Raw genomic sequence first — 23222 nt, forward strand, 5'->3', positions numbered from 1 at the left:
AAATGAAATAAGACATTATTAGTCTATTTACAAGTAAGGGCAAAAAATTCTTGAGGGTCATTAAGCACATTGTTCCTAAAATAATAGCATCCATGTCGTTGAGCAAAAGTTTATTGCAATTACATTAGCATATAAAACAAAACTATTTTTTTTTTATTTATGTTCACACCTTATCCATTTGATAGAATGCTTAAACAAGTAAGTTTGAATTTTTTTTTTTGTCTTCAAATCAATTTAAATTTTACATTCAAAAGTTGATTTTTATTTTTATTTTTGGAAAATTTAATCGCACTTTAGAAGTTTGTGATTATTCTTTGGTCCATCTTAAAATGAGTTCCTGCATTCTTCCATTCTTTAAATTAAAATCACAATAAAAAGTTTTAGATTGACCCAAAATTTTCTCATGGCCTAGAAATTCATATCTACTAGATGGCTAAAGCAAAAAACACTCCTGCCTTGTATTTTAAGTAATCCTTGCCTGTTATTTGTTTATTGAGAGCATCATACAAGTTGTGATTATATTTCTTAATTTTTTTATATGATAAGACGATAACTGGATTGAGAAAGATGCAACTTGTAGAGCAGAAAATTTCTTAACTACTTCCCTTGTATTTGCTTTGTGTGTATCAACTGTTCTATTAATTATTTTTTTAAAATATCACTAAAACAAACCTATTATGTCAGTGCTCTTTATTGTTATGTATCATAATTTAGCTATTTTTTCCCTAGAAATCATGCTTGTTGTTGTGTTAATCAGTAGGTAGCATAAGAACTATTTTGTTCAAGTTATTTTGTATTGGCATTCTTCATGTTTCAAAATATTGTCAGACTAGCAATTTTACTGCAGATATAATGTTCTCAAATCAATGCAAAAAGGGACGATTGTGGGTCTTGGGCACAACCTTCCTTGAATAGTTGAATTGAGGGTTTCTATAAACTAGGTCTCTATATCAACATATTCTACATTTCATCACTATGGAGACCTTACAATAAATATCGCAAAAAGCTTCATTTACTACATAGTAAGGGTAATCCTAAGGACTTAAAAGCTTGAGTTGTCTCTTCCATGGCAGCTTCAAATCTCTTAATGAGCTCCAAGTCATTGTCTACCTTGAATATAAATCACTGCTAGAAGTATGTGCCCTCAACATTCCCATGTTCCCGATATTGACTAGATATTTGTTGCTAATTCATGAAGAATTGAAGGGATCTTTGATAATGACATCTATAATGTACTTCAAGTTCATGATCTAAACCTTCTTCTTGCTTTCAATAACTTCATTTTTTTTTATATTACTTTGTGGTCAATGTTATAAGAATGTTGTATTTTGTTTACCTGATTCTCATCCATCAGCACACAGGAAAGGAAAAGTTTTTCATTGCTTTCCTTCCATTTGCTCTGTGTTTATATATGTTTATGTAGCTAATGCAAACTTCCACCGTAACTTTTAAAGTTTTTTTCATTCTCGAGTTTGGGAAACAACTAGATTTGATTGTAATATTTTCTTGTAGATATCACCTTTCTTAAAAAGCTTGCATTTATTCACATTTTCAAGATGACTAAGTCATCTGATTATGCTTAGAACTTTTGGTTTCTATTAAATTCAGGTATGATGTTTGCAATTCTAAGCCCTTTACTCCTCTTGAAGACTACATAAGTTTCTAGTGCTTTTACTTTAATGGTTATGGTCAATGTATCCTCTTGTTACTTCCTGTTTGCATTCTATATGTTCAAGAGCTTTATTAAAGTAATTATTTTATTGAAGATATAATTGTTTTCAGGTTAAAGCAAAATTGAATAATGACGTGGTTTCAACAACTTCTCAAAAGTAATTGGAAAGTAAGGAACTTTGTGGTGGTATTCTGATATCACATTGGGCTTTCAAATTGACATAAATAACATAATTTCTTTCCTAGTTGAGCTGCTTCAACATGTTATTATGCTTCAAACTCTTTCAATTATGTGTTGTTTAGGTTTGGCAACATTACTACACTGGATATGTTGCCTCAAGTTACTTACACGACATAAAATTCATCTTTGTTGTTAACTGGCATCACTACCACAAGATGAGTTCCCTCAGCATTCTACAGACAACTATAATTTGGGACAATTCTAGTTTGGCAACATTATCGGAGTTGATAGGCAGCCTATTTTCATTAACAAAAACCTTTAAATTTATATTTATCCCGAACTAGCATCACTGTTGGAAGACGTGCATCCTTAGCACCCTATAACCACTCACAATTGGAGACTGTTATGGTTTGTAAACATTCAACAGACTTGATATGTAACCTTGCACCACTTACAGAGCTTCAAATTCATGGCTATCTTGAATTGACATCACTTTCAAACTAGATGGTTCATCCAAACCTCAGTTGACACCCACAATTCAGGACTTCTCCATTTTGGCAATGATAGCATATTTGATAAGCATCCCTACTTCACCTATATACACTAAAATTGATAGCTACCTCGGATTCACATCATTGTTACAAGAGATTGGTTCCTTCATATCCCTGCAGACACTTGTGATCTTTTATCGTCCATGTATATTAAAAAGACTTAAAAGGGAAATAAGTGAAGATTGACCCAATAATCTTTAGTCCTAGATATTGATATTTGGTGAAGATTGGAGTAATATAGAGTTAGTTCAAGTTTGAAATCCCAATCTTTCTTCTCATTTTTTATAGTTTTGTTTTTATCAATATGCTCTGTTTACATTCTATATGGTAATTTTTGTATGTATTAGCATATAAATCAAAAAGGACTTAGATGATTAATTTGAAAAGTTTGCATCCTCAATTAATTAGTAATTAAAGACCAAACTGATCATATTACTTAAGTCTTGCATTGTAAGAGTTTGGGAAAATGTTAGGGTTGACTGAACTACTATTTTATAACAGATTTTGCCTTACTCAAGAAGCTTGTGATTATCCCTTGGCACAATCATTTCTCGTGTCTAAGAAATTCATATCTACTACATGGCCAAAGAATTTAGTAGCATTCAAAGTTTCTGTTTTCTTTCAAGTCAGGTGTATTGCTTGCAATTCTAACATGTTTCCTATTTTGAACTTTGTATTGTTATTTTACTATCAATGTGTTAAGAGCATTATACTCTATTTTCTATAATGTTGTTTACTTGTCATATGTATTAATTATTTTATTGCAAATGTACTTGTTGCCAAGTTAAAGCAAAATAGGAAAGTGAGGATTTTTCATGGACCAATGCCTCTCTCAGTTGCTGCCACACTTGACTTCTCTCTAAGTTGTTGAAAATTTAGAAGTTTGGTAGTATAAAGTATTCAGCTCAAGTGCTTTAGTGCCTCACTACCCTTGAAGCTGTCAATACAATTGGGGTTTCAACATGTAACCATTTTGGAAATTCTAAGAAGTGTAAGTATTATGGTTTTGCAACTTTATTAGATTATATAGGCAACTTCAAATTGCTAAATGCCCTGAATTAAAATCACTACTAGAAGGAACCCATGAGACTGTATAGAAACTCATAATCTACTACTCTTGCCACTTATTAAGAATGCTAAAAGGAAAAAGTGAAGATTGGCCTGAGCATGATTGATTAATAAACCACACATGGTCTCCTTAATTCAGTGAATATATTTTTATATTAGAATAAACCATTTTCTTAATTATAAGTATATTTGAATATTTTACTAAACTATTTTAAAATAAAAATATAGTAAATATATATATATATATATATATATATATATATAATAACATGATAAATAACATATCCCAAACCAAATGCAACATAAATTTCTAAATTGTCTCTTCTTTCTTAGTTCTCTATAATAATATTGCCATACCCATTGTTTAAGCTATAAATTAACATTTTATGTTCTTTGAAACATATGTATTACCAACTCAATATAAATAGCTACGAAGACATATTTCTCATTTTCCCAATCAAAAAGCATTGTGAGTTGAAACCTTTTTGTTTAGAAAGTTAACTTGTAATGTTAATATTCTTTTTTATATTAGCCACCTAGGAATACCATTGCCTTTCACCACACTTTTAGTTTTTTTTTTTTTCAATATTCTTTTTTACTTCTACACTAGAATTTATGTAACTTCTTGTTCTTTATTATTATTATTTTTTTTTTTTGCAATATTTTCTCTTAAGTCTACCTTACACTTCTTATTACTCTCATATATATATATATATATATATATATATATATATATATATATATATATATATATATATTGTCTTTTTCAAATACTTGGTTGCTTCTCTATTACAATTCATTAACTTCCTATCCTTTTATTTATTTTTTATTTTTTGCAAAATTCTTTCTTAAAATACATAAATCCATAGTTTTTATTTTAAAAGTATCAAGTAAAGAACATATACCTACTCAAACACCATTGTATAATACCCCTAAAATTTCCAAAAATCCTTAAAATTTCATAAATTCTTTGCAAACTTATCCCTAATTAGAAGCTATTACATTAAATATATCTAATTCACTCTAAACACATGATTGATAATAATACAAAAAACTAAAACAATATTAATATGCAATTTATTATTTTTCAACACACTGTAATAGTTCCCAAATATTTTCAAACATTAGCTAACAAACCTAAATTTATTCACTCAAAATACATAACTGATAACAATGGAGAACTAAAAAAAAAATTATAAATATAACAATTTTATACTTTGAATACAATTCAATAAATCCTAAATTTTTAAAAACATTTAACTAATAAACTTAACCATACTCAAATATTATTGTATAACATCTCTAAAAATTTCAATAATTTATCAAATGTGAAGACTACACTCACCAGTTTAGCAGAATCACTTACCTCTTCTGTTGGTAATTGGGATTTTTGCTCAGTAGCTTCGCTTTCCTTTGCTTCACTTTTTTCTTCTGTTCACAATTGGCATTTTTGTTTTTTCGTCACTTTTTTTAATCTTTTTATCAAATCACTCTTCAATGAACTCATTGTTTCCTTCGTGCTTGAAGATACAATATGAGATAACTTGAAAAAAACAGAATAACAATTTTTCTAAGGATTCAGAATGAAACAAAGGATGAAATGATGGACGAGAAATTTTCTAGGGTTTTTGAAGGAAAGATGAGATTTTCGTTTTGTGCATCAAAGGAAGATAATGAAATAGAAGAAGACGATGAAAGATGAAGACTCGTTATATAAATGAAGCGAAAGAGGATATGAGCTTTCCTTTTTGTGTACCAAAGGAAGATAATGAAGTAGAAGAAAATGATGAGAAATTTTTTTTGGAAAATATGAGGAGTCGTTCTGTAAATGAAGCAGAAGATGAGAAGTTGTAAGTGTTGGAGAGAAAAAAGAAGAAGGGCATTTTTGTCTCAATCGACAATTTTGTTTTGTTTTTTAACCGGTGGGTTATATTTGCAAATATGGGGGTTATTTTGACCCCTTTAACCAAATAGCCCTTTTTTTTTTTATCGAGTTACAACTTTAAATTAGGCGTAAAAAGAAATTTTGATATGGTAGATACTGTATAGTTATATATTGAAATTCCATGGTTCATTAGATAAACCATCCTTGAATTTCTTTGGTTTCAATCAAGATGATAGATCATCCTTCCACAGAGTGACCTGATATGACATTGATTTTCTAGGGCTTCAAACACGAAGGGTGTCAATGACTAAGAACTCCGTTTGATTACCGAGAAAATGAGGAAAAAACCCCTCAAATAAAATATAAATACAATTCAGAATTTCAATTTTACATTGTTAGGGACCCCAAAATGGGAATATTCACTTAACTAGCCTAATCCAACCACCTGCCTTAGTTCAATTCAGTCCCCACTTTCTAGAGACCAAAACAATATAAACATTCTTGTGTTTGGTTGCTCATAAAGCATAGGACAAGCAAAGAAAAGGACGGTGCCTCCTCGATCAAACAGTCTTTTTTTTTTCCTTTTCTTTTCTTGCATTTTCTTTTTTCGGCAACCAAATAGAACTTTTTAATTAAGCATTGTTGTATACAATTTAGATTTCTTTCCCTTGGTTTCTCCACAACCAAACAGAATTTTTCTCAATTGAGTGAGGGTCCAGTATATCCTTTGTTTTCCTATAACCAAACAGAACTCCCCTTGTTATTTTTTTTGTCTTTTCTTTGAATTTCTCGGAAACCCAACGCAGTTTACTTCTGGTGCAACCGTGCAAGAAAATGGTTTTACCTGATCGTAGTTCATCGGACTAGCCGAAACAACAGAGGCTTAAGAAAAAGAGACTGAGCTTTGTTTGTTAGACCCCCTCTGTGAGTACGCAAAGTAAGAAGAATTGAAGCTGAAATTAGGCGGCTTCCAAACACGTCCTAGGAGTTGGTTTTAAAACCCATTTTTTTCCCCTTTTTGGTTGTAATCGGTTTGCAAAGATGCCATTAAAAGGTAACTGCGATTGGTTGCATGAACAAGAAAATGAAAAAAAAAAAGTTAAAATTAATTAAAATTCCATGTATTTTAAAATTATTTAATATTTATATTGAAGAGTAAAAATAATTACAATATATTTAAATAAACACATAAAAAATAATAATTTATTAATTTTAAATCTATTTTTCAAATTTTCAATTTTTCATTTATTTTATTCCCTCTAAGCTTTCTAACTAAGGTCATAATTTGGACAAATTGTTGGGTTCATAGCAGATCTAAATAATCTAATAGGGATAAATAAATAATTAATTTAAGTTCAACTCAACCTCTAAGCTTTCTAACTAGGGTCATAACTTGAACAAATTGGATGGTTAACATACAACTTGGACAAATTGGTGGGTTCATAGCTAATCTGAATAATTTAATAGGGATTAATAAATAATTGACTTAAGTTTAGCCCAACCTCTAAACAGAGGTATTTAATTTGAGTGTTCATGGAGTTTCGCTATAAGAGGGTGATAGACCAGAGTATCAATGCTTCCTTTGTAACTTTAGGGCCAAGGAGGAATCAGTTTACCAAAAATTCTTCATGAAACCATCCATTTATCTCAGGGAACAGTTATTAAGTAGAGTCAAATAGATTTACAGATAAGAGATGATTTATTTCTTTGAATGAAATAACCTTATTTCAAATTGCCCTAATGTGGCCTAATAAGCAAAATTACGGGTTATATTTTGGACACATCTCAGTAGAGGTTTGGGGGAGAAAATAGAAGAAGCAGAGATGCTTACTTACTTCAGAGGGGCCACTGCTCGCCACCACCACTTCATGGCTGTGGCCATTTCACTTGCCCAAGTAACTCTCTTCTCCAAACCCTCCATTTTACTCCACAGAAATGCCATCATTGGCTTCTCCTTTTCCATTCCTTTCTCCTCTTCTTCTGCTCACAAGATTCAGACTCACAAGTGGAGGCAACCGGTGGTCTCGCTTCTGGAGCTTGGTGGAGTCAAGATTGGCAGAGATGGTAACATACCCACATCCCAAAATTGCGTTTAAAAAGGATCTTTAGCTTGAATTTCGTGTGCCCAATTTGCGTTTTTGCAGACATTTGCACTCAAGTCGTGTCGTTTGTTTGCAATTTCACAATCTGATTTCTTTTCTATTGTGCGTTTTTTTTTTCCTGCCAGGTTCGAATTCAAGCATCCAATTTGCGTTTTTGTGGGTAGTCTTATGCCCAACTTGTGTCATTCAATTTGCAATTGTTGTTATCAGACTTCCTTCTCTCTTTCGAGACTTACACAGTTAGAGACGTCATTTCTGTGAAATTAAGAATGCATGTTCCAACTTTCACTTCTTTCTCTCTCTCTCTTTTTTTTTTTTTTTTTTTTTTTTTTTGTGAAATTGGAATTCAAGAACTTATTTTGCGTTTTACAAGCTTAGCGGGTTACGTTTCTGTTCTATTTGTTGTGCTGTTGGAGGTGTTTGGTGCATTTATATAACTAGGCTTGCAATTTCGCCCTCTGATAAAGGTTAAATTTTCTCCCTTTTTATTTTTTATTTTTTTAATGGTGTATTTGTTTTGGGTATTTGGTGAAATGAGGATTCTGTACTGGGTTTATGGCATTTTTTCAATTGGTTTGATATATGAGAATGTGGGTTTTGTAGGGAAGATATGCAAATTTTTTGAAAGTAAGAATGCAATTACAACTCTGATTTCCTTTATATTTATATTTTTTTAAGCTTATTTGCATATTGGTTGATGTCAAAATTCATCTAATGGGTTGTTTTTTATTGCTTTGGATTGGTTTAATGTAGTTGAATGGTGGATTTTGTTTCTAAAACTTAGGGTCAAGTTCAATTTTTTTTAATTTTTTCAATTTGAAGACCTGGGAGTCTATGTGATTGGAATTGATGTACTCGAGTTTTTGGATTTTGCTGATTGCCTTGATAAACTTGGGATGCAGAGCCTTAAAAAATAAACTATATTCACTAAGCTATATCTCTGATTATACTTTGTCAGAGCGTGAAATGCAACTTGGAGTCTTTGTATTTTTTAAATTTTTTGGGTTATTCTATTCTGAATATTTGGTAAAATTAGAATTCATGTACTGAACCTTTTTCAAGTTCTTTTGGTTGGCTTGATATATTTGGTTGTGGGGTTTGTAGATGTGGTGAAGGATGATCCTACAAACAATGTCCCGGATGCAATTTTTTTGAAACTTGGAATGCAGCTTCACAGGAGGGATCAACACCCAATTGGAATTCTGAAGAATGCAATATATGATTATTTCAATGCCAATTACTCTAACAAATTTGATAAGTTGGATGACCTTTGCCCAATAGTCTCCACAAAAGAGGTTTGACCATTAAGATATAAAATAAAAATTGTATGCATGTTTTTTTGTCACTATTTTGAGCTATACATTGCACTATTTGGAACTTGTATTATCTTGCTGTGACTGGTGCCTGACATTTTGTTGCGGTTTTTATTTATTTTGCTGCCCATTTCCTGTTGGTTTTTGTCCTATCCTAGGTCTTTTAACATTTAAGAATCCATGAAAGTGGTATTTGCATATGTTGCCAATTATTCCATCGACGATGTTCTAAGTAGGGAACCTAGTATCCAAACTTCCAGCCAAACTTACATATAAAAAAAGTCCAGAACAGGCATTCGGTTTACCAGGTTTATCAGTTCTCTCCAGTGTTTATTCAACTCTTAAATGCAGTATTCTGGACATACTCCAAATTTGAAATTCCTTTGGTAAAATAAAGGCATGGTACTTATAGTGGTCTATTAAGGAAAAGGTTTGTTTGACCTGGCTTTTGTACAAAAAATTCAAGGATAGTCTTGCAGATATGTATTGCATAGGTGTATATTTCTCTATCATGACACAAGTGAGAAAAAATTCAGGAAAGTTGTTTTATTTTAATAAAAAATTGAAAGTTAATTTATGTTTTGAGAGGGACATTAGACAACCTAGGATTCAAAGGGACATGTTGTCTCTTAGGAAAATATAATTCATAGCATTCTCAATCACTTACAGGTTATTTTAATCCTTTTAAATTGATTTATTTAATTTTTTTCTTTATTGTAGGTAAGCAAAAAATTTATTTACAACACCTACTATTATCATTATTTTGGTAATTAGCATTGATGGAGATTGTAAAAATTCTCTAATAGTATTGCAGGAGAAAAATAATATTTATGAATTTTTGTTAAACGCAATTGTCATAATGATAATAGTTAATTAGAACAATATAAGTTTGTAATTGGAAAAATTTTAAAAAATAATAGCTTTTGGAAATAGTTTGAATAGGAGTACAAAATTCTTGGATTTCATGGAGAGCTTAGGTGGGATCTAAAGCATGGGGCTGTTTGCTATCTATTTTAGTATTTGCTGCTCTTCTCTCTTATAGGTGTTCAGTTGCAGCTTGTATTCTCTGAGCGTACTTGGGTTGTGCCCCCCTTTTGTGTTCTTCAATATAATCTTCAGGCTCATGACTAGTGCAATTTCTACTAATTGATCACTTTTCACTTCAAATAATATTCAGTAATCCAAATAGCATTTATCAAATTATTTTTAACTGCCATTAGATTTATAAAGAACCCAAAATGTGAAATTTTCTTCTTAGGCATGAGAAATTGTCATTGTTATAAACCCCATGTTTGTCTTGTACTTACAAGCATAATTATAAAGCATGATCTGCATGTCTTATGATGAAATATAACAATGTCATAAAATAGATGATTGATAAAATATTAGAAGTCCATTGCAAATGCTTAATGGAACTGAAAATTATTACAGAGCAAGTGCATATTTCACTCAAACTTTTATGCAGTAGTGGTAGCTTATAAACTCACAACTTTGTAATCATGTGCTTGAATCAAGTAAACTTAATGGATCTCAGCTACAACTGCTCTACATTTTAACCATTGTTTTATGTTATGGGAATAGTGACTGAATTTCACAGTCCCATCATTATAATTTATGCATGTAATTTCATTTATGGACTTAGTTTTCACATGTGTTCACATGTCATAACTGTAATTTCCCTAATTTTATGAGTAAGAAAAACTCTTTAATTTTCCCTATTTTGACTGAAACTTTAGGAACTTGGACTTTATATGGTGCAAATGTATGTTATCAGCTATTGCTTTTGACCAGTCATGAGTAGATACTATTTATAAAAGGACACAAAGGAGGATATAATCCAAGTGCACTTGTAGTCGACAAGTTACTCTGGGCATCAAAATTGAAAGAAACAACAATGAAGAAAAGCAGCAAGAAAGTGCCCCTACCTCCCAAACTCTCAATGAACTACTGGAAGGATCTACTACTATTCAAGATAACTTCTTCTAAGCACAACTACATGTAACAGTACTTAGCTTGCGCTATGGTGTCAAAAGGTAGGCTCATTGGACCATGCCTATTTTGATGGATTTTAGTTTGTGGGGATAGTTAAAGTGTAAAGTGTAAAGTGTTTGATAAAATAAATTTGCTAGTTTTAATAAATTGGAATTACTACTGAATGAAATGTGAAGCTAGGTATTAGGAGGAGAAAGAAAGGTAATTAATTTATTTGTATGACACTATGACTTACACACTGTGAAGCTTACTGGTTGGGAATTGTTGAACAGGGGAACTTACTTAGTAGGGGAGAAAGAATCACACATATTACTTGATGAGAAAATATAATTACATTAGCCAAAGGCCAAAAATATATGAGTGGTTCACTGATTGCATATTATTGGAAAGAGAGCTGAGCAACATATGATTCATAAACTTTTTACAATTTAAAGGCCTGGGTCCAATGAGATATGTTGCATCATATTACCTAATGAACCAATGAAGTTTATGGATTTCCAAAACTTCTTGGAGAGGTTCACTATTTTATGGTTCTTTTTTTTTTTTTTTGATAAGTAAAAGTATTGTATAAAAACCACTAATGCAGTGGAAAAATAAATACAAGAAAGAACACACCCCCCACTCCCTAGCTGAAAGCCAAGGACAGAGGAGCAGCCCAACACACACCCTTAACGGGTTCTCACCCAACCAACAAAATCAACTAAGGTCGAGGGGCCATCTTTTATAGACAATTTCGTCTCCGACCAAAGAAAATATACAAACGAATACTTAAGCCTTTGAATAGATAGATCTTCTTCCTCAAAGGCAATTTTGTTCCTTGCCTTCCAAACCATCCAAAAAAGACACAAAGGACTTGCTCTCCAAACACCCTTCCTCTTTTTTCCCACAAAAGACCCATTCCACCCCAATAACGTCTCCTTAACAATTTTGTTCTGTTTTTTTTTAGGGTTCTTTATTCCAAAACTTTTTGCTCCATACCTCTTTGGAGCTCAATTCTTTGGCAAAGCAGGAAGAAAGCAAATTAGCATCAACTTTAGCTTGACTTGAGATCACAAATCCGACTAGAGATTTTGTAGTAGTGTGTTGAGGTCTAATCCGAATCTAGGTTTCTGATGTGGGGAGGGGGTGTGGGGCTCTTTGTTGTCGTCAAATGTGAAAAAGAAGAGGCATTATGTCCTATTTTGGATTTACAGGACCTATTATGAAGGCATTTATGATGTCAAGACATTTTTGTATTTTATTTTATGGCAGCATTTTTTAGCGTCACTATTGAAGGAGAAATTCATAAACATATATACACACATACTGGTGGGCATACACAAACACTGATGTTCCACACAGTAATTAAAAAATTCTTGCTTTGAGGAGTATCTTTTTCCTGAACTCATGTCCATGTCAAATGGCAACATGCCAATGACTATTTGCCAGCAGATGGAATGCTGGCAACACTTTTATGGATTGAATGTTTTCCTTTCCCCTTTCTTTGTAGTGAATGATGTGTACTCTTTAGTTGCTCTTACATATTTGATGCATTGTGCTTCATGCCCTAATTGATGCAGAACAGAAAATTACCAGAAAAAATGATGGGAGTCTAGGAATTACTTCCAAAAACCTTAGGCTTCGCATATAGGTTTAGTTTGCATCACACAAAAAAGAAAACATTGAAAGCTGGAAGGTTTTGTGTTTTCATTCATTGATCCTTTTAGAAGATAGAGTGATCAGCTTTGTAAACTACAACCCTAAGACCCCTAAGACTCTTAAGACCCCTAACACTCTTTGGAACCAATCACAGTAATAATAAAGCTGAGAAATCAAAAACTTGAACTGATAAATAAAAATTAAAAGACACTTGCAAATATAAAGCATTAATGACTTTGGAAATAAGAACACTCCAATACCCCCCACGCCCTTTGGAAAACTCAACCTTGACAAGTTAAAGGCATGAAATTTCTCATAACGATCACAATTCAACTGCTGAAATTCATTGCTTGTGATCCACATACAATCTCAAAGTGGCCTTTCTCTCCATTCCACAAGATGCTTTTGATAACCTCCTCTTCTGGTTGAAACAATTTAGTGACCAAAAACTTTTCAATCTTCTCTTTCAATCAAGGGGCTGGTAGAAGATGACCATTTGGACCATTAATTGATGTAGCAGCTTTAGGATTAGGAAAAAGGGTGTGGTCTTCAATATTAGAGATCTTATTAATGCCCATATTTTCTGGCAAGTCAAGTACATAAGCATTGGGACTTGTTTTCCTAAGAATTTTATAGGGACCAACATTCTTTGAGTGGAGTTCTTATAGGCACCTCTAGGATATTGTTCAGGCCTTATTCACACAATAACCATATCACCTTCAACAAGTTCAGCAAATTTTCTTTTCACATCATCGTATGACTTATTTATTTATTTGATAGGCAAGCGGGAAAAACATGTAATCATATGACTTATAATTTCATTGATGAAAACAAGTTTCATTGAACATGATAATGTATGTCATCTATATGCTCACTAAAAGCATCAGCTTCAATGCTAGGTCATGCATCCATTGGTAAAGGAACCAAATCCATAGGCTTTCTAGGAAGTGATTCAGTCACAATCTCAAATGGACTGTGACCAATAGACCTGTTCAGGGAGCTATTATTTGCAAATTCGGCCATTGATCTGATCTCCAGCTAGGCAGTGAAGTAAATGATCCAAGCTTCAATTAACGACTTCTATTTGGCCATCTGTTTGAGGGTGAAAAGCAAAAGAAAACTTTAGTTTGGCATTCAGTATTTTCCATAAAGTTCACCAGAAGTAACTCATGGACCTACCATCCAGTTTAGGAAAATCATGAAGGCGAACAATTTCCTTGAAGAAGAGGTTTTTTTTTTTTTTTTTTGATAGGTATTCCTTGAAGAAGAGTTTAACAATTAGGCAACATCTTTAGTCCTTAAGCATGGGATAAATTGTACCATCTTGGAGTAATGATTTACCACTACACGTATGCAATCATGTCTCTGATAGTTTTCGGCAAACCAGGGACAAAATCCATGCATAGGTCTAGCCATGGCTCATGTGGCACAGAAGTGGCATGTATGGATCTGTATTCTTCCTTTTCCTCTTTGATAATTTGCAGGTTCGATGGCTGGAGACATTCTTAGCCACATCTTTTTCAGACTTGGTCAATAAAAATGATTTTCCACCATTGTAATGGTTTTATCTCTTCCAAAATGACCAGTTGTTTCTCCAGCATGAAGTTCCAATATTACTTGCTCATGAAATGATGTTTTGGGTAAGCAAAGCCGAGTCCCTTTGAAGCAATATCAATCATGTAAAAAATCACCATATTCTGCCGAATTTCTAGGCACTAAAGCAACACATATAGTGCTAAAATCTTCGCAAGAAGGATAAGGTCTCTTAAACGAGTCAAATCCAACAACTTGTACGGCAATAGAAGAAAGAGTGTATGCCAATTTGCTAAGAGCCACTGCAAAGAATTCTTTGTCATAGATACAATATTTCTACTTTGCTTCATTAAGATTTTTGCTGAGAAATGCAGTAGGGACACCTCTAACTCTTATATTTGATGCATTGCATGCCGCTTCTAACACCTACCGGAAAATTGGAAGCTGCAAAACCAGTGCTTCAATTAACGTTTTTGCCTTGGTCCAATTCAACTGATTTTTCTTCATAGAATAAGTTATAGGGGCTGTAACATTGCTGAAACTTATGATGAAATGTCCATGGAACATTTCTAGCCCATGGTAACTTTGTACTTATTGTGATGTGTTGGGAATTAGGATGGCTTTTACTTCATTCATACTTCCAATCCTTTTGCCAAAACAAGAAGCCTAAGAATACTACTGCTGAGATCATGAAAGAGCATTTCTTCAAATTTATGTAGAGCATTTCTTGGCGAACAACTGTCATAACTTGCGATAGATGAGAGATGTGATCTCCTTTGGTCTTGCTGTAATTAAGATGTCATCAAAGTAAACAACCAGGAACTTTTCAATAAATGGCTGAAGTACTTGATTTATGAAGCACATGAATGTGCTAGGGGCATTCAAAAGGCCAAAAGGCATGACTAGCCACTCATAGAGGCCATCTTTCGTTTTAAAGTCCGTCTTCCATTCATTATCCAGTGTGCTGCTTATTTGATGATATCCACTCTTTAAATCCATCTTTGAAAATATGCAAGAGCCAGCCATCATGTCATATCTAACATGTGATTGAATCAAGGGATAGGAAACTGATACTTGATGGCTATCTTGTTAGTAGTGTGACTGCCAACTACTATCTTTTTTTGGTGTTAGCAAGGCAGGGACAGCACGAGGGCTTGAACTTTCATGAATAGTTCCCTTGGGCAGCAGCTACTCCAATTGTCCTTTTAGTGCTTCATGCTCACTTGGATTCATATGATAGGCTGGAAGATTAGGCAATTGAGGCCTTGCCATAAAATCTATAAGCATGCTGGATGTTGCACAGAGAGGAAAGTTTTTGAGCAACATCTATGGTAGGTCTTTTCGAGCAACATCTATAGTCATCAGGATCATAGGCTCTATAATCAAATGAATTTCGGTTTCTTCATCTTTTTGTTGTTCTTGTTGTTCTTCATGCTCCATTCCGATGTACAAATTGTTCTTTGGACAATTTAGGTTATTTGGCCGGGTTGTTGACACTTAAAACACCTATTAACCTTACCCTTAGGATTAGTGGCATTAGAAGAACTTAGACCCTGTAGGTTGGATAAATGGCTCGGATTGGCCTATTCTTGCACGGCAACCTACATCAGTGAACCTTCTCTGCACTGGTTCTATGGATGAAACTCACATCCCAAGTACGCCTCCATATCTAATGCAAATTGAAAAGCATTTTCTAGGCTGTATAATGGATGATGCATCAACTCTCTTCTCATTTGAGGTCTCAATCCAGCTTTGAATCATGCAAGAGTTTGCCCTTGGGTCTTCTACTATTTGACTCCAAGTCTTTAGCTCATGTAATCTTTGCATGTACTTTGGTCTCTGCAACAGACATGTTGTTCTGATTCATAGTAATGAGGTGATTACATAACTTATTACAATAATTGGTCCTGCATGTATTTTTCACATAGCTTATCCTTCATCTCCTGCCATGTGCTGACAGGTGGTAGCCTCATCTTCCCATCTTCCTAGTATCTCTTTCAACATCTATCCACTAATCTTTTGCTAAGCCTACTAGTTTCATTTTAGTAAACCACCCTCTCTGTTCATCATTCATACATACCAATCAAAACAGTCCTCAATTGTAGCTAGCCAATCAACAAATTGAGTAGCATCGCCCTTCCTTCAAGTTAGGAACTTCTCCTTTTACTTTCCTTGTGATATCTTCAGCAGTTTCACAAGGTTTACACCTTGTTTCAGGTAGTCCTCTAGCCCATTCAGATATAGGATATTGTGGTGCATGTCCGATGTTCCTCCAAGTTTTTGTTGTTATTAATTTGAGATAATTCTCCTTGCACAACACGTGCTAAATCATTAGTGGGCTGAGATATTTGTGTCTCAATGTTGCTTAGTTGAATATGCAGGCTATCAAGCTGTTCCATCACCAAAATAGTATCTCATCATGTTGATTATTAGATAAATCTATTTTGAAACTCCTCCTAGGTCTCGTGATCATGATCTCAGCTTGCTCTGATGCCAAAATTGATGCCGAACAGAAAGGTAACAGAAAACATGTTGGGACTCTAGGAATCACTTCCAAATCTTAGGCTTCACACTTAAGTTCAGTTTGCATCACACAAACAAGTTGAACTGTCACAGTACGATTGGTTCATAATAAGGTGTCATCTGATTGGTTCTCGTGGAGGCAACCTGTGATTGTTCAAACTGGAGGCTGCACCTGATTGATTACATTGAAAGTTGGAAGGTTTTGTATGAGATAAATGAACCAACTTTATACACTATAACTCTAGACCTTAGACTCTTTTGGAGCTAATGGCAATACTAATGAAGTTGGAAAATCAACAATGTGAACTGATAAAAAAAATTGAAAGACTCTTGAAAATGTAAAGCATTAATGATTTTGGAAATAAGAACACTTGTGATCCTTTGACTAGACTCATAAACAAAACTTAGACTGAAATCCACATTGAAGTATATAAAATCCCAACTGGGCCTATTATCATCCTAAGTATGCCAAATCATAATTTGGGCCTTAAGAGTCCAATCTCTATGCATTTGTTAACCTTTCACAGGTGATTGCCACTTGTCTTCATCGCTAACAAACACAATTATAGCATCAGAGAAGAGCCATGTCCCCAAATCTGGCAGTAAAAGTTCCTTTTACAAGCTAACCTCAGGGATCCAATTACTACATTATTGTGTTAGCCATGAGCATTGGTGCTCCTGTTCTGCTTGCAAGGTTACACTGAACCTGCTATCCAAATGTGTTGGTTGACCGAATGAGAAACTCTAGGAAAATGAATGAATTCATAGTGACATAGCTACATTGAATGCAACTTGTGTGTTTGTGTGAACAGGATTGGGCGAGTTAAAAGAGAGTTTTTAGAAGGGATAATACCTTTTTAATTGGTCTTAGTGTTCAGTATGCAGCTGGTTCAGTGATCAGGAGGCCAGTTTATAATACAATTTTCTTGAGATTTTTATTGAAGTGATCCCTTGAAAAGTCAGGCTACTTTTCCAAGAAGTAAATGTTTTATCTTGTAGGTTGTAAAAGGTGCATTCTCAGAATAGGTGCCTTGATTATGTTTCTTCAGCAGAAGAACCTACAATTAGGGTCATGTGTATATCCTTTCTTGGAATTTTCATAAATTTACCAGTATTAACTTTCTATTTTAGGACTAACTGTTCAGAAAATCTATGGAAAAGACTAAAGAGTAAGTACTAAGTAGAACCTCCAAGGGCTGCTAAAAAGCACTTCCCAGGGCCATGAGCCAAAACTGGGCCACTTGGAAAGGGGTTGTAACAAGTCACTTGACTAGGGGTTGTTAGAGGCCATCATTAGTCAAGATTGGTTTTAGATTCAACTTTAGGAATTTATTTATTTTTCCTGATTTCTCTTTTATTTTTAGTTACATAATCATATTTGACTCTTGTTTTCCACTCTAAATTCACAATATGTGAACCTTATGATAGAAATTTTTAACTTCAGAACATGAGTTGGGATGTATCAGAGAAGAAAGTTTCAAATCCCTGGACTAGCATTTCTGTAATGCCTCAATGAAATTTTATTGTATGATTATCTACTTGAAGTAGCAAACCATTATCCTTTTATTGCCATTGAATTGTGAAACCATTATGCCATTACATTGACATCTCCAAATGAATTATTTTAATTTGAATAGTTTTGCATTAACTTATTATTTGACAATCATTGCCTATAGTTTTTTGGCAGAACACTATGATCTCGCTAAGCAACATCCATTGATAATTTATCAGGAGAAATGGTTGGAAGTTTTAGGTTGTGGGGTGACAGAGCAAGAAATATTACAGAAAAGTGGTAAAACAGGTAATGTTTCTTGGGCTTTTGGGCTTGGATTGGAACGGCTAGCAATGGTTCTGTTTGGGATACCTGATATTCGGCTTTTCTGGTTAACTGATGAGCGGTTGACCTCTCAAGTAATTCCCCAATTCAGTAAATGATACTGTATTTTATTTTATTCTCCTTTTCTATGTCTTTGTGGTTAAGTAATCATTTCCAAAATTGATATCCTTAGGAAAATAAAGCATGCTGAAAATTGACCTTGTTGACATTCTTAATGTCTGATTTAGGTTCCCTGAATGTTTAATTTAAATGCTTTGTATGCAGTTCTCAAAGGACCAGCTTGGGGTCAAGTTCAAGCCATTTTCAAAGGTATTGCTTATATTTTTCTCAGTTTGATAATAGTAGTATCTTCTTCTGATGTTGTGTTAATTGAAACTGTTGCATAATTTTCATGCAAAAGGATCCAAGACATTTTGGGGGCCGGCATTTCTAAGTATAACCAGAAAAAGTCCTTTATGCAAATATGTCTTTTACATTCTGAAATCGAAAAAATTAATTACACACAACATAATAACTAAATATTTATACCTGTTAGAGCCCCTTGTAACCTTCTCTATTGGCTGCTAGAAACTGACTATTGTCTTTTTGCAGTATCCTCCTTGTTACAAGGACATGAGTTTTTGGATTAATGAGTCGTTCACAGAAAACAATTTATGTGAGGTTGTAAGAGGAGTTGCTGGAGATCTTGTCCAGGAGGTATGCCTTTTTATGTTTCTTCTTGTAAATTGTTCATTAGCTATAGATCTCTTCATGGTTCACATGGTAGAATTTTCCTAACCATTTGTATAGTTACACTGAAAGCACCGAACCAATTTGTGTTTTAATTAGGGGTGTTCACGGTTTGGTTTGTTTAGTTTCGAACTTTAAAATAAAACCAAACCAGTCTAATTGGTTTTATGTATTAGGAACCCAAGCTGGCCTAATCGGTTCTATGTATTAGGAACCAGACTAATTGAACTTAAAGAGGGAACTGATCGGTTCAGTTCAGTTTAAAAACAATAATTGATATAAGTTAATTTACTATATTTCGGTCAACAAATAAAATGATTTTTTTTTTTAATCAATTTGGGTCGAAACCAAAAAGCTCATAATAGGACATTGTTGGTCAAAAAGCTTATAATAGTTTATTACAACAAGTTGCTTTAGAGTTTGCTCAAATTACATCATTGTAACTCATTTCAAATCATATTATTGTAACTCAGCCGCATGAACAACTGTTGTTATAGTCTATGCTTATCATACTGAGTTTGGTTTGGGATTCTATCGAGTGTGAAAGAAGTGCACCAAATTAATAACGTAACCAATGGTTATTGTATATTATAGGTGCATGTATATAACTTTTGATTTGGTTTGGTTTATTATTTGTTTTCTAAATGGCATAGTTCAGTTTTTTTTAGAAAACCAAAATTGTTGAAAAATCTTTAAAAATTGATTGGTTCAGGCCAGTGTGGCTCAGTTCTATCATTTTTGTCCATTTAATCGGTTTTTTACACACCCCTAGTTTCATTTCACTTTTCAGTTCTTGGACTTTCCATGAAAATAATATTGTTGTCATGACGCTACTGAGGCAGTTATGGACCAATTCCATCCTCTGAAGCTGCTCATAAAAGAGATCCTCTCTCTTCTCTTCTTTTCTATCTACCATCAGTTGCAATAATAGATCCAGTTTGCACAAAGCCAAGCTTAGAAAATCTGGTCATTGACAACCTGAATAGTCTCTGGGAGCATCCAGTATCTTTTCTCCTTTGTGAGGGTGGGTAACTGGTCTGGGTCCCCTGCATCATTTTTCATAGGTTGCAGAGCTGCTGTGTCCGTATAGGAAATAACATGTTCTTCCTTCATAGCTTTAAGTGCCATCAGGAATTGGATATGCTAATATGAGTGGGAGGACTCCAGATGGTGGACTTACGAAGACCTCCACTCTGATTCATTGATGCCAAACATATAATTGTGATAAAGAGAGGCTTTGGAAGTTGATATTCTTTTAAAGTGTTTCCAATATTGAAGGTTTATAAAGAGGTTAAAATTGAGAAATTACTATTCTCTAAATAATAGGATCATAGTCAATTTTTCGTTCAAAATTTGTCATATATTCCAAGAGGATTGTTAACAATCTGATCTATAGTGAAATAGTGGCCATAATAAGTCCCTATTTTCCTAGTGCCTGAAAGTGAAGCTCCATTCTGAAGTTTTCTGAACTATAAGATACATTTTTGACTTCCAGGTGCAATTGATCGACAATTTCACCAGAAAGGAATGACCAGTCAATGTTATCGGATAGCATACCGGTCCATGGAGCGTTCACTCACAGATGAGGAGATAAACGAGTTGCAGGTATTTCATGTTTAGGGGATTTGTACAATTGATTAGTATTTCGTCTTGATTACAGGTAATGACTAATAACCTGAAATTTGGCTATGATTCTGGGTGCAGTGGAATGTTAGGGAGCAAGTGCAGAGCAAGTTGAAGGTTGTTCTTAGATGAGATTTCTGATGCTGACAACCTAATTTTACTATCTCACTCTTGTAAGTCTCCTTATGGACATTTTCTATTATTATTCTTTTTGTTCCTACCTTGTACATTTTACAATTATCAACAAGAGTTTGAATTAGTTACAGTTGGGAAATTAGGCATTCAAAACCAGCTTTAATGGGAGAAACACTTCAAGGAAAATAAGGAAAATGTACTAGAAAGAATAGTGCTTATGTTGATCAATGTGAAATTTATTTTTGTATACAATGTTTCTCTAATAATTTTAACAATGCCTGACCTTACATATAGTAATTAATTGCTCTTTTGGAGTTGTATTCCCTTTTATTTTAGTTTTTAATTTTTTTTTAAACATCATAAACAACCATTTTATTATATTAAAATAGTAGGTACAAAGCAAGATGAGAAATCTTCCCAATTAGTATAAAACACCCTTGTGCAATATTTATGAAAATAGGTGTATACTAGTCCAAAAAGATCAATTTATCTTGTAGGCCAAACTGGTTTGGACAATGCTCACTAAAGATCCATAAGGTAAAAAATCTCTTATAGAAGAAACCGAATGTATTACTCCATGCTTTGCTAACACTCCCTGCACCATTGCTTTGGCAATGAACCTAACAAAATGGCCATATCAATTCTGATCTAATATCAATAATTTGGAGTTATGACCCCTCAAGCTTCTAGGGTTCTCCTTTTTTTCTTGGTCATCCGTGATATTACAATGGTAGAAGCTACTTCTAATAGGAGATTAATAGGAGATTGGAGAGGCCTAAAGCTTTTGCTTGCAATTAACTCTCTAAAAAGGTTAGGATCTTTGCCTCAATGGCTAAACTCTGACTTGTGTATATAGAGAATTCTCTTATTATTAAACCAAAGTGGTCATTGAGTAACTCTCTAATCCCCAACTCCCCTAGTTACCCAAAGAACTCCATTAACAATTAGCATATAACTTATGCAGCACATGCTACTCTAATGGAGCCTTTAGGAACTATTTTCATGTTTGTTAGGCTAATTCATCCTCAATATTATGTCAATGCCAATTTTTAGCTTCAGTTTGAATTGCCTATGTTATGGAAAGGAAATAAGATAGGAAGAAACATGAAATTCTCTTGTTTGATTTACTATGAAAAATATGAAGAAAAATAAAATATAGTAAAAATTATTTAAAACCCGTTATATGTTCAAATTCTTTAGTTTTTCTATGATAGAAAATAAATTTGAAGGAGTAACTTTATTGGGTTTGAACTTGTATTGCACTTCACATTTTATTTCTTTCTTTTTACTCCCAATTTTCTTTTTCACATCTTTCCTTAATCTAATTCAAGCCTTAAGGAGTCTAGTACAACTCATAGCAAATACCTAAATACTAATGCCCCCTTATACCCAAATGCAATTAGCAAGACCAATGGGTTCAACCAATTCTATAACCTGCACTAAAACATTTGAATAAAGCTTTATTTGAGAAAGCTTCCTAAGCACTTAAAGGAGAGTTTGAAGGTCATAGTTCTAGACTGTTTGAAATAGAAATCTCAAAAGTAGACCCTACATTTCCTAAAGAGACCCCCATTTTTCCTAAAATATGATATGGAAAGCAGATTCTTATTTACTTCAAATTTTGGAATTGTTAACATTATCCTTATTTTAATGAATAAATGAAAACAATTTTAAAAAGCAGATGTTAAACTTAAAACAAATCACACAACACCAGTAGCTTGTGGAAGAATCAGGCATTCCCAACCTTCCTTACATTCAAGCCATTGTTAGGGAAACACTAAGGCTTCACCCCGGCTTTATTGTACACAGTAGACAATCATCCCAAGACTGCACTATTGCGGGTTATCACATTCCTGCAAACACAGAGATCTTAGTTAATGTGTGGGCTATGGGAAGGGACCCAAACTATTGGGAGAGCCCACTCGAGTGCTCCCCCAGCAGGTTTCTTAATGAGGACGGAAGTATAAAGAAGGGGTTGGATGTAAAGGGACAGCAGTTTCTTCTGCTGCCGTGTGGGAGTGGAAGAAGGATTTGCCCCGGAGCTTCACTAACACTGCAAATTGTCCCCTCAACCATTGCTGCTGTAATCCAGTGCTTTGATTGGAAGGTTGGCGATGGAGGAAATGGTAGCATTAATGTGGAAGAGGGACATGGCTCATCCCGGGCACATCCCTTGGTTTGTGTCCCAGTGGGCAGGTTCAATCCGTTTCTGACACATGCAGGTTGAAGAAAGCCTAAGATGATTGAATACTATCTGGGATTTGACAGTGTTTTCTCCTCTCTACTCTTATCTTTTAGCTGTGTTTGAATAATGTGCTGATGCGGCAGTGCTTCTTTAGCATATATATGTAAAGATGTGAATGTGGGTGCGTGCGTGTGAAAGTTGAATAATATACTTAGTCGTCTCTAAGGATGAAAAAAATATATAAAAAAATCAAAGT

At 33.8% G+C, this 23222-nt stretch overlaps 1 protein-coding gene across 3 annotated transcripts in view; it reads left to right on the plus strand.

Moving 5' to 3' along the window:
- Positions 1-23222, plus strand: part of LOC117909235 (phenylalanine--tRNA ligase, chloroplastic/mitochondrial-like) — a 76588-nt gene extending 53366 nt beyond the window's left edge. The window contains exons 1-8 of one of the 3 annotated variants that reach the window (XM_034823183.1): positions 6955-7420; positions 8563-8753; positions 18189-18368; positions 18559-18603; positions 18886-18990; positions 20519-20628; positions 20728-20819; positions 22647-23222. In XM_034823183.1, the coding sequence (XP_034679074.1) occupies positions 7180-7420; positions 8563-8753; positions 18189-18368; positions 18559-18603; positions 18886-18990; positions 20519-20554 (798 nt within the window). In that variant the 5' untranslated portion in view covers positions 6955-7179 and the 3' untranslated portion in view covers positions 20555-20628; positions 20728-20819; positions 22647-23222. Of the gene's footprint in view, positions 1-6954; positions 7421-8562; positions 8754-18188; positions 18369-18558; positions 18604-18885; positions 18991-20518; positions 20629-20727; positions 20921-22646 lie in introns of those variants that run through there. The other 2 variants (XM_034823182.1, XM_034823184.1) reach the window with 2 other exon arrangements.

The sequence above is a fragment of the Vitis riparia genome, chromosome 19 (assembly GCF_004353265.1).
Source record: "Vitis riparia cultivar Riparia Gloire de Montpellier isolate 1030 chromosome 19, EGFV_Vit.rip_1.0, whole genome shotgun sequence".
NCBI classification, from domain to species: domain Eukaryota; kingdom Viridiplantae; phylum Streptophyta; class Magnoliopsida; order Vitales; family Vitaceae; genus Vitis; species Vitis riparia.